The sequence below is a fragment of the Mesocricetus auratus genome, unplaced genomic scaffold (assembly GCF_017639785.1).
Source record: "Mesocricetus auratus isolate SY011 unplaced genomic scaffold, BCM_Maur_2.0 Super-Scaffold_100015, whole genome shotgun sequence".
NCBI classification, from domain to species: Eukaryota; Metazoa; Chordata; class Mammalia; order Rodentia; family Cricetidae; genus Mesocricetus; species Mesocricetus auratus.
In genome coordinates this window covers 41,782,882-41,795,644 of record NW_024429198.1, presented here as the reverse complement: position 1 = coordinate 41,795,644, position 12,763 = coordinate 41,782,882, and the positions used below count along the sequence as shown (strand labels likewise).

At 42.3% G+C, this 12,763-nt stretch overlaps 1 protein-coding gene across 1 annotated transcript in view; it reads left to right on the top strand.

The window, feature by feature from the left end:
• Abhd3 (abhydrolase domain containing 3, phospholipase) overlaps positions 1-11,926 on the top strand; it is a 50,268-nt gene extending 38,342 nt beyond the window's left edge. The window contains exons 6-9 of the mRNA XM_040757823.1: positions 4,180-4,353; positions 7,379-7,427; positions 7,506-7,671; positions 11,104-11,926. Of these exons, the coding sequence (XP_040613757.1) occupies positions 4,180-4,353; positions 7,379-7,427; positions 7,506-7,671; positions 11,104-11,282 (568 nt within the window). The 3' untranslated portion in view covers positions 11,283-11,926. The remainder of the gene's footprint in view (positions 1-4,179; positions 4,354-7,378; positions 7,428-7,505; positions 7,672-11,103) is intronic.
• The last annotated feature ends 837 nt before the right edge of the window (positions 11,927-12,763 follow it).

Here is a 12,763-nt window from a genome sequence, read left to right as displayed (position 1 = left end):
AAAATCAGCTCAGTTAGACAAATTGTAGTATTTTCCTTGGTTCTGTGTTGCAAAGGGAACGGTGAGTCCTTCTTGGGGAGCCATCAGATAAACTCAGTTTTGGTAATTTCCCACTCCAGATGCTGTTATGCTAAGATGGTTTGTGCAATTGCCCTTACATTGGAGTTATTTGGAATCTTGTGAAGATTTGTTTTATTTATGTGTATGTTTGTCTGTGTATGTATATGCCATGCCGGGGCTGAGGTGCCTCAGAAGGCCGGCAGATGGCATTGGGTCCCCTGGAGCTGGAGTTACAGATGTTTGTGAGCAGCCTGTCTGAGTGCTGGGAACTGAACTCAGGTCCTCTGGGAAGACAGCAAGCGCTTCCTGGTGGAGCATCCCCAGCCACTTTCTGGAACTCTCTCCTGCCTCACTTCGCTTTGAGTGTTGTCTGACACTAGCAACTGTTTGTAGTGTGTGTGTGTGTGTGTGTGTGTGTGTGTGTGTGTGTAAGGAAATCCAAAAGTTATTATTTAGTATTTTCCTATACTTTAGACCTCTTTTGCCATTGTCCAAACTTACTTTTTAATTTATTTTTTGCAGTGCTGGGGATTGAACATAGAATCAGTGCATGTTAAGCAAACACTTTACCACTGAGACACATACCTATACACCTAACTATTGTATTTCACTTTTCTAAAGTTTTATCTACTGAAAAATTCTCTTTTACAAATCTTTGTTTTTACTATCTGCAGAATAAATTATCAAAAAGTAGACATATATATATATATATGACTATAGACATTTCCCCCACCAAACTCTATAATATGAATGCTATTTATGTTCTTTTCATTATACTATTTTTACCATGCATATATTTTATTCTACATTCATTATTGGTACTCAGGCACACTAATGACCATTTGCCTTTATTTTAAAATCTGATTATGCAGGGGCTGGGGACGGCTGGAGAGTTGTCTCAGCAATTAAGAACACTTGCTGTTCTTAGTTAAGAATCCAGGTTTGGTTCTGAACACTCTGCTTACAGCCATCTGTTAAATCTGTTAACTCCAGTTCCAGGGGATCCTAAGTAAGCTCTTACGGCCTCCACGGGCATTGCACGTACATGGTTGGCAGACATATATAAGATAGAAGTAAATTGCTCTTTTTTAAAAAAAGCTGGTTTTTAAAGCCAGTCAGCATTTAAAATGGAAAATATTTGTCTTAACTTTATTAACCGTCTCAGTTTTCAGAACATCTTGAGAGGACGTGTGCTCGAAGACCGCCATGAATAGGCTCTGAAGAGTAGGCTCTGACCAGAGCTTTTTGGATTCTGATAAAGAAGCCATCCCTTACATTAGCATGGAAGGTCTGACTTGACCTAGTAAAGGAGGAACTCTGAGTCAGTGTGGAAACAGGCAGAATTTCCAGGTTGTGCTTAATGGGCAGATTTTAGTGTCTCTTTCCTTCAGCCTACAGTGTGAACCTGAAAAGACAGAGTAAGGGCTGAACTTTTTCCCCTTATCGTATAAATTCATGACTTTCTTTCAAAGCTAGCCCTTATAGAAAGAGACCCCAATTGTCTATTCAGAAGCTCTTGGGAAGGGGCCTATTCATCCAGCCTTGAAGCCTCAGTGCCCAAAGGCCAGGTCTGACCATTAGATTAGCTTTTCCAGCTGGCTGAATGTTAATGTCATGTAAATTATTTGAAGGAATCACACCTTCTAGTTGCCTGGTGCTGTGACACATTCTTTTTTATTTTTTTGAGATGCAGCTGACAAAAGCATAGTTTAAGTGAGAGTTTTATGCCCAGTGAGCCTTGGACTGGGGTCATCCCAGGGCCTGTGATGCCTGGGGCCAAGTATGGGCTTTGAGCCAGAACTGAGTTAAGAAACTGCAGCTCTAGACCCAGATTCTAGTCTCCCAGTGAGACTAGAAATGAACAGAAAATTCCAAACACATAAAATGGAAGACTCATCCCCTGGCTTCAGTGATTATCAGTTTATGGGTAATCTTATACTTCTCCAATTCATTCCCAAATCTGATTATTATTAACTAACCCTCATAATCATTTGTTATTATTTCAAATGGCACTGAGCAGAGAGCATGCTTAACCTTGGGAGGTTCTAAGTTCAGTTCCTAGTACCTCAAAACAGTAAATCAGTTAGTTGACTCACTTCTTGGCCTTTGGCTGTGATCTGGTAACTGTGCTGTCTGTTCTTCTCACCTTAGTGTCTGATAAAGCCTCCAAGGCAGGACAGTAGATTAAGTGTATTCTGGAACAGGGAAATGGAATGAGATCTTGCTTTGTCTACACAATACACAAGGCATCAGCCTTGTATCACAGCATTTCTTGGAGTGGAGGGCACAGAAGAAAGTACATTAGTATTTCACTTGTTGGATCTAAATAGAAGACCTGTTCCTTTTTTTTTAAAGTCATAATACTCTTATACATCTGAACAAGATTAACAGTATTTCTTAAATATCACTAAATATCGAGTGTTCGTATTTCCCCAAAATCTGTTACTTAATCCATGAGTTCTTTCTCCATCTAGACTCCTCCCCACCAGTGTTTACCCTCCCCCCACCCCACTGGTGAGCAAATAGGGTCCTTCTTTCCATGTAAAATAACCTTTTGAGGTAGCGTCTTGACAGTGTCTCACTCCTGAAATGTATTTAAAGGTTTGATTGTGCCTATTTCGGGGTCTTTCTGCTTTAGATCCTTCCCAGCTGTTCTGGTTTGGGAGGGGGCTTTTGGGGGGAGGAGACAGGGTTTGTCTGTAGCTTTGGAGCCTGTCCTGGAACTTGCTCTGTAGACCAGGCTGGCCTTAAACTCACAGAAATCCACCAGCCTCTGCCTCTTGAGTGTTGGGATTAAAAACGTGAACCACCACCGCCCAGCCCTGGTCTGTGTATTTTATCTGATCTCCAGCTGAAATGTGAATTACTGTATGAGAACTCTAGGATGAACTCTTCGCAGGACAGAAAGCAGCCTTCACTGTGTGCAAGTCATAGTCATTACCGAGGAAAATTTTCAAATCACACGTGATGGAGCACACGTGTAATTGTAGCATTCCTGAAGGATGAGGCAGGAGGGCCACAGGTTCCAAGCCAGCCTGAGCTAAAAATAGGAAGATAGCTGAGCAGGCAAGGACACTTGCTGCCTTGCACAACGACCTGAGTTTTATCCTAGAATCTACATAGGAGAGAACTGACCCCCTCAAATTGTTCACACACACACACACACACTAAATTAATAAGTAAATAGATGTAATTTTAAAAGTTTCAAAAATTTTTATTTTTAAAAGCTAGATGTCCACTTAAACCAGGCAGTGATGGCACACACCTTTAATCCCAGGACTCAGGATTAAGAGGTATACTGATCTCTGTTAGTTTAAGGCCACACTGACCTCAAGAAATTGATCCAGTCCTAAAAGAAACAGCTCACATAAAGGTAACCTCAGCACCTGGGATCACACGCTTTTAATCCCAGCACCAGGGAGGTGGAGGCGGGAGGAGAAAGGAATATAAGGAGGAGGAGACTGGAATTCAGAGTCTGTTGCCCCTGAGGATTTGTAGAGACAGGATTGCCGTTTCAGCTGGGTAGAGGTTAGATCTACCGGCTTGACTGCTTTGCCTCTCTGATCTTCAGCTTGAAGCTTGAACCTCAATATCAGTCTCTGGGTCTTTTATTTATTGTGCTGCATGGGCAGATGAAATGTCTCGGTGATAAAGGTGCCTGCCACCAAGCCTGATGACCTGAGTTTGCGCCCCCATCCCCCACCACATGGGGAAAGGTGAGAACTACTCTGGCAGGTTGTCTCTGCCCTCCATACACCGCGCTGTGTGCACATTCACAAATAAATAGTGCATGTAAAAACTCTAGACAATGTGAACATGAGGAAAGAACAGAGGCAGCCTTTCCAATATGCAGGACTTAAACAGTAGTCATGGGTGATGGTACAGACTCAGCTCTTGGGAAGCTAAGATAGGAAGGGCAAGTGTTCAAGACTACAGAGGTGAGTGTTCAAGATCAGCCTGGGCTGGGCTGCCTGAGATCCAACCTTAAAAAAAAAAAAGACAGACAGACTAAACATTGGTCACTCCTGGTTCCTGCCTTGCTCTTGTGGCGTGCTCAGTTAGAAATGGACTCTTAAGAGATGTAATCAGCCACAGTCTTCCTGTTTCCCCCTATTTTAGAATGCTGCTTCTAAATTACTTGGGCAAAACTGGGTCGAAGACTCCTTTGATGGCAGCTGCGACATTTTCAGTTGGCTGGAATACTTTCGCATGTACCGAGTCACTGGAGAAACCCCTGAACTGGCTGCTGTTTAATTACTACCTGACAACTTGCCTCCAGTCTTCAGTTAAGAGGTAAAGCACATTTAGAACCTTTAGTTACCAAACATTTTAGATTCCATGACCCAGCAGTATGAAATTTCAGAATATGACACTACTGGTATATGTATATTTATACAGTGTATCTATTACTATACTAAAATATTCTCTACATTATGAATACATCAAAATAGTAAGTTAAAAATATAGATGAAAGTCATAATGCAGCTGGATGGGGGTGGCACACGCCTTTAATCCCAGCACTGAGGAGGCAGAGGCAGGCAGATCCCTGTGAGTTCGAGGCCAGCCTGGTCTACAAAATGAGTTCCAGGACAGCCAGTGCTGTTACACAGAGAAACCCTGTCTCAAAGCCCTCCCCCCAAAAGAAGGCATAAAGCATTCTTTCTGTGCCTGTGCCCCATGCTTTGAAGGTTGCTCTTCCAAATTATTCTGAAAACTCTGGCATTAGTGTAGAGTGTGTTTGGTGATATGTTTGGGCTGTTTCCTTAGATCCTGCTTGTTAGTCTTTTCCAAACCTAATTCTTTCTCAGGTAATGTGTGAAGAATGCCCTATGTTGCCAGGTGGTGATGGTGCCTGTCTTTAGTCCCACCACCCGGGAGGCAGAGGCAGAGGCAGGTGGATTTCTATGAGTTTCAGGCCAGCCTAGGCTACAGAGCGATTTCCAGGACAACCAGAACACAGAGAAACCTTGTCTCAAGAAAAAAAAAATATGCTGTATATGTGGTGGTACACCCCCTTGATCTCAGCACGCAGAAGGTAGAGGCCAGCAGATCCCTGTGAGTTCAAGGCCAGCCTGGTCTAAATAGTGAGCTCCAGGACAGCTTAAGCTACATAGAGAGACCCTGTCTCAACAACGGAAAGAGTGTCCCATGTTGAGTAACATAGCTCCCTAAGCATGGTGTGTCCTAAAATGGGAGAATGTGAGCCAGCAAAATGGCTCAGTGGGTTGAACTAAACTCAAGGAACCCAGTGATAGAGAGGGAGGACTGCTGAGCATAGGGGTCAAGACTGGGCTTGTTTAACCCACAGAAACAGCTGACCTGACAAAGGTTAACTCTTGAATCCCAGGCATCAGCCTGGGAATCCAGCATGGGACTGATGCAGATCCCCTGAATGTGGGTGTCAGTGAGAAGACCTAGGCATTCTATGGGGCCTTGGGTAGTAGATCAGTATTTATCCCTGGCATACAAACGGACTTTGGGTGCCCATCCCACAATGAGGGATGCTCTCTCAGCCTAGACTCTTGGAGGAGGGCCTAGGTCCTGCCCTGGATGAAATGACAGACTCTGGAGATCCTCCATGGAGGGCCTCACCCTTCCTGGGGAAAGGACTGGAGGTTGGGGAAGGGGAGGAAGGGGGTTGGTGGGAGGGTGTAGGAGGAGGGAGAGTGAGAAGGAGCTGGGATTGGCATGTGAAGCAACCTTGTTTCTAATTTAAATTTAAAAATTAAAAAATAAAGATGGCTCAGTGGGCAATGGCAACTGCCACCAAGCCTGACAACCCCTGTGACCCAAATAAGGACCTCTGACCTACGCACACACACTGTGACATACACACGTGAACACAAATGATTTTTTTAAATATTAAGGAAATGTATTCAAAACAAGAAAGAAATAGAATGCAGTTCATTTTCATATGCATAGCTCGTGATTCTTGTGTCATCAAACTAATGTCTTCGCATCAGTTTTTCTGGAATTGTGTATCTTATAACAGTAAAACCAGCATAGAAGCAGAAAACATCAAGATGTTTCTGGTGTTTTCCTTTAATAGCCATTACTATTTGTTAGGTGCTGGGTATTGAACCCAGGACCTAAAGCATGCTGGGCACATACCCAACCACTATAGCTCCCACCCCAACCCTACCATGCATTTTTAAATGAATTGCTAAATATAAACGTGACTTAATGAAAGCTGTCCTCCTGAAAGTTGATATCTAACACTGGGTTAAATTTACCTGCTTGTTTAGTTACAAATGTTGATTATACATATTGCTAAAATACTACAGAGTCATCATGGCATTGTTTATTATAGCAGTGGTTACTAATTATCACTGGCATGGTCATTGGCGTGGGGACAGTAGCGAGAAAAATGAGGGTCATTTGGACTAAAGTATTACTTGAGGGCCTAAAGTTGAATCTTGGGCCGTGTGCTTAGGTCAGTCCCTATCACTGCCAAAAGATGGATACATATTGATTACAAAAGAAAAGTGACCAGGGTCAGGTGCGGAGGTGCACACCTTTCAAGGCCAGCCTGGCCTACAGAGCAAGTTTCAGGACAGCTAGGTCACCTAGGTCTACTCAGAGAAACCTTGCCTCAAAAAAAAAAAAAAAAAGGAGGAGGAGGAGGAGGAGGAGTAGAAGAAGAAGAAGAAGAAGAAGAAGAAGAAGAAGAAGAAGAAGAAGAAGAAGAAGAAGAAGAAGAAGACCAAGAAAAGAAAAAGTGACCAACTTTTAAAATATAAGCCTACAAAGGTGTTAATTTTGCTGGCATAATGAAGAAGCAATTTCTTGCACTGGGAGATGACTGGGTGGATAAATCATGAAAGCATAAGGAGTAGAGTTTCCATCCCCAGAACCCATGTGGAGTCAGATGTGGTTGTTGGTGTGAGTCTGTAACCCAACCCTCATGGGAGGATGGGAGGCAGAGGTGGGGCTAGCCTTAGGGGAAATGGGGACCTCCCCAAAGCTGTCCTGTAGCCTCAACATGTATACCAAGGTATGCAAGACAGGCACACTCGAGTAAAGCAAACTTAAAATATCTTCATTATGCTTTCATTAACTTTGTGTGGGCAGTATGCTGTGTAGGCCAGAGAGCCATCTGTGTGAGGAAATTCTCTTTCTACCCTGTGGGTCCGGAATTGAATTCAGTCATCGGGCTTAACAGCATGTGCCTATACCCCCTCACTGGCCCAGCAAATATTATTTTAGTGCCAGCTTCATGCCCTGTGCTAGGCTGTTTAACTACATGTTCTTATGTGTTTCAGGTGTGACTGAGGTAGAGGTGATCTTAATTTTCAGTTTGAAATTTCTTCTGTTCCAGGCATCAGCACATGTTTGTCAAAGAGATTGACATGGACCAGGTCATGAAGGTAATGGGTAGCTTCGCCTAATGTTCTTATTTCCTCCTGTGACTCCAAGAGTAGAGTAAGTCTGAATTTGCTTTCCAGGCTAAGTCTATTAGAGAGTTCGATAAACGATTCACCTCAGTCATGTTTGGATACCGCACAATTGATGATTATTACACCGATGCCAGTCCAAACCGCAGGCTGAAGTCAGTGGGGATCCCAGTGCTGTGCCTAAATGCTGTGGATGACGTGTTCTCACCCAGCCATGGTAAGACACCATCTGCCCACACACTTTGATGTGAACTAACTTTTTTCTCAAAGAATTACCGTTTAGTTTTATTTCTGTGTATGTCTGTGTGAGTACAAGCCATGTGTGTGTTGGTTAAACCAGGAGCTGGGGAGCTACCAGACATTGGTGCTGGAAACTGAACCTGTATCCTCTGAGAGAGCCACAACTGCTGAGCCATCTCCCCAGTTCCTGGTTTAACTTTTAAATTTTCTCTTTTTAAGGAAATGTGATGGTAAAAATATAATAGTAATATAGTATCTATTGCAATTTTTTAATTAAAATGGTGCCTGGCATGAAACTACATGCCTAGAGCCAAGAAGAAGAGCCTAAGGCCAGCCTGAACTTTAATAAGTTGAAGAGCAGCCTGAGCCAGGAAGACTTTACTCAAAACATAAAAACAAGCAAACAAAAGCCGAGCAATGGTGGTGCACGCCTTTAATCCCAGCACTCAGCAGGCAGAGGCAGGCGGATCTCTGTGAGTTCAAGGCCAGCCTGGTCTACACAGCAAGTTCCAGGACAGCTAGGACTGTTACACAGAGAAACCCTGTCTCTAAATACATAAGTAAGTAAATAAGTAAGTAAGATAAACAGTGTCAAAGGGTTCAGACCGCAGGACCAGTGTTTTCAATGTTCTCATGTGGTCTTGTGTCCCTTTCTTTACTCTCAGGCACAGGTTCTTTGAACAGATTATGCTCCAGCATCTTTGCCTGGAGAGAACACCGGCATTGTTTGCCTCTTTTTCCTGGAATTCCAAAATAAAAGAAGTTTTTCTTCTTCCCTAACCTAGAAGAGGACTTGAGACTTTAGAAACACAATGTCCTTGAGTATTTTGATGCTAGAAACAAATTTGGGCTTAAAGTTTATTTCTAAATGAAAACAGCCTAGTTTTTTTTTTCTCCTAGATATAGTGAGAAAGAAAATTATTCCAAAATTAACTTTCATACTCTCTTAATTCAAGAATAGCAGTTGGGCAGGAGAGATGGCTCATTGGTTAGGAGGTTGTATTGCTCTTGCCAAGGACCTAGGTTCAGTTCCCAGCACCTACATCAGGCAACTTGAAACCGCCTGTAACCCCAGCTCTAGTGCCACCTTCTGGCCCCACAGGCACTTCACTCATGTACACATACCCTGTCCTACCCATGCAGAACTTAAAATAATAAAAATCGATTAAAAAGAAACTTCCTGATTTCAAAAACAGAACAGCGATAAGCATGTGTTTGTTTATTGAAAGTAATCTGCAAATTCAGTATCAGAAGGCTTGACCTCTCCTCTCGCTGTTGTGTGAAGTTTGAAGGATGGTTACTGTTCTGTCATTGTCAACACGGGATGTCATTTTACAGCCCAGGCTTTCCTGGACCATTGATCCGCCTGTTTCCACCTCCCATGTTCTGGTATGTCAGGTAGGAGCCACCATGCCTGAACAACAACAACAACAAAATCTTTCTAAGTCTATTTTTAACCTTTAATGTGTTTGGGTGTTTTTCTTGCATGTGTATCTTAGCGTGGTGCCACAGGACAGAAGAGGGAATCATAGCTCCTGGAAGCAGAGTTACAGACGGTTGTGAGCTGCCATACGGGAGCTGGGGATCAAATGAGAGTCCTCTAGAAAATCATCCAGTGCTCTTAACCACTGAGTCACCTCTCCAGTCCCTCAAAAGAAAAACAAAAACAAAAACCTTTTAAACATTTTCTCCAAATACTTGATTTAAAACATTTAGCTGGGCAGTGGTGGCGCACACTTTTAGTCCCAGCACTTGGGAGGCAGAGGCAGGTGGATCTCTATGAGTTCAAGACCAGCCTGGTCTACAACAAGAGCTAGTTCTAGGACAGCCTCCAAAGCCACACAGGAAAAAAACAAAAAAGAAAGAAAACATTTCTTTGGGGGTTGGGCTGGAGCTCAGTAGTAGGATACTTGCCTGGCACATTTGAGACCCTGGGCTCAGTCACCACTAAACAGCATAATTACCCAGATCCCAAACCTAATGCATGCACGGTGACATTTTAGAACACTTGAACACACACAGATATTTTGAATCACCCATCATTTCAATGGCTGGCACTTTGGGCCTTTGGTTATAGATGAGAAAATGAAAGTGGCTTTAGCATCTACCCTGTGGTTGCTTCCCTTAATTTCACTGGGTAAGATCTGATGCTTATCCATCCATTTAGCCTGACCCACAAGGTGAAGTTTGAACTCATTATTTCCTGTTTTTTCCCAGGCCCTTAAAACAGTCTTAGCATATAGTGGACAATTGTCTGCAGCCTCAGGGAACAGGCCGCCCACATCGTTCACAGACTGTACTATGGCAGAGCCTTTGTTCTGATAACACTGTTAGCTAACAATCAGGGTTAGACACAGCTGAGAGTGCAGGGGTGGAACCAGCTGCAGAGCTTAGGTCCCGTTCACAAGGTCCCAGTTAGTCTTTGGGGCATGTGCCGTGTCCTTGCACGAGCACACACACACTTTCCCACACTGTCTGTGCTCTAAGGCCTAGGAGAAAAAAGAAAACAACTTTCGTTCCTGCCCTTGAAGTTTCCGCTCAGAGGTGATGTGATAGAGGGCATACAAACACTGCTGTTACTTGTGAATTATTTCTGTTTCGCTTCAGAGCCCTATTTTCCAATAAAGCTTCTTTTCTGCTGAGTGTAAAGAGAAAGTCAGAAAGATAGAAAAAGATAATTACCCTTTTAGATGTCTCAGCAACAGAAGGTAGACATTCATTATTATTGGCCATAATTTTATTTTTGTTTTTGCTATCATTTAATATATATATCACATTTGGGGCTTTAAGACCTTTGTACAGTTATCAATCATGCTTAGAAATATAAATTTGCATATAATCAAAATTATACAGAATGAATTTGCAAACTCTCACAAAGCTTTGCTTGGTTTTGATTTCTCAAAACAAGAATCAGCCTGTATTTTTATTTTATTTTATTTTATTTTATCTGGCCTTTCTGTATGGGTTTGTGCACAAGCATCCATGCACTCCTGTGAGTGCTGCAGCACCTGTGTGGGAGTCTGAGTCAGGTCTATCTCTACGCCATGTGGGTCCCAGAGATCAAGCTCCGGGTTATCAGGCAGGGCACAAGCCCATCTCACAGCCAAAACACAGCCTATATTTTTAGGTGATATAAAATCTTGGATTGATTCTTTTAAAAATAACATCTAGTACAAGACTAGAAGTATGGTTTATTATAAGAGTATAGGTGACTGGTATAAATTAGTTGGACTCATTCCATTTAACCACACTCATGACAAGTATTTGTTTAATGATGTTTTTACTAATTAGAAATGAGAAATGTTAATAATCGCTGTCTTTCTCTTTCTCTCCCACTTCTTTACACCCACCCCGCCCCCACCCCCACCCCCGTATCCACACACATACCTTACTGCTTCGATTCCTCAAGCTATCCCAATAGAAACTGCTAAGCAAAACCCTAATGTGGCTTTGGTCCTTACTTCTTACGGCGGCCATATTGGTTTTCTGGAAGGAATCTGGCCCAGGCAATGCACTTACATGGATCGAGTCTTCAAGCAATTTGTGCAAGCCATGATCGAGCATGGACATGAACTCTCCACCATGTAGCTCCTTGGCTGCATTAAGTCTGAACCACCACTGTTAGCACTTGAGTTTAGTGCACAAATTTTAACTACTGAGTGTCAAGCTGATAAGCCAGCAGGCGGTGAAGAGGTCCAGTGATGTGCAAAACTACTTTTTAGGGAAACAAAGCAACTTTGTAGCAAGAAACTAAAGATAGTTTAGATTGTTACTGTTGTAGATCTTATTTTTACTCTGCCTTACCAAGTATGACCTTAAATTAAGTAGTCCTTAAAAACATGAATTGCACTTAACCAAAACTATTGTGTAAAAGATTTTAATTCCTCAGGGTTTTAATTTAGGCTGGTATTTTTAGATTACTCAGTTTAGTGACATAATAGTATGTTAATAACTTAAGAGATTTTGATGACTTGAATGTAAGTGTTAAGAGGGGCATTCATGATAACATGAAACTGAAAAGGGGTAAATGACTCTTCACTAAGTGTCTGTTCTGTCTGTAAAATGTAAGTGCAACAATGTGAGACAGACTTCTCTACCTGCTCTTCTATTCGGATAATATTAAATTAGGGCTGATTTATGTTTTATAATTATTATCATCTCCATGCTTATTTTTAAAATAGTACATGTGCATATGTATATCATTATATTAAAATAAATTCTACCATTTTAAATTGTTTGTGAGTTTTTATCTAAAAAAGAAGAGCCCTGTCAGGTATGGTAGCACACAACTTTAATTTCAGCATTCAGGAGCCACAGGCAGATAGATTACAATGAGTTTGAAGCCAGCCTAGATTGTAGTGAGCTCCAGCCAGCCAAGGCTATACAGTCTCAACAAAAAGAAAAAATACCCAGAACATAGTATCTGAAAAGTATGCTAAAGATAACTTTTTGCTTCACTGTTTGCAGAATATAGACTGATGTCATATGCCACCTGAGAACACTTTCCAGGCTGGGGTACAGGTCAGTAGGTTACTTGCCTAGCATGCAGAGAGCCTCAGTTTAATCTCCAGAACTACACAACATGGAACATATAGCTGAGCATGTAGCTTGTGATCCCAGTGTTGTAGAGGTTGCTCAAGGTCAACTTGAGCTGCCTGGGCCTCTGCCAGGAGGAGGGGACACTTTGAGCTCTAGGATATTTAATTGGGTTGAGAGGTATCACAAGCTACTCCCACCCCCACCCCCATCCCCCCACACACACTATACATAATAATTTTTAAGACTAAGTTTAAAAAATGTAATTTAAGCATCAGGGGTTAGTTAGCTCAACTGTAGAGTATATGCCTATTGTCCAAGGCCCTGAATTCAGTCTTCCAGTACTGCAAGAAAAAAGCTGTAAATTTGGTACTTATTTATAGAAGTTGTGCCATTTCTGTGGTTTTAACAGCAGTGCCACCATTGTTACCAAAACTGTTTAGCCCTGGCTGGCCTAGGACTTGCTATGTAAATCAGAATGGCCTCCAACTCCAACTTAAAGAAATCCACCTACCTCTTCTTTCCAAGGCTGA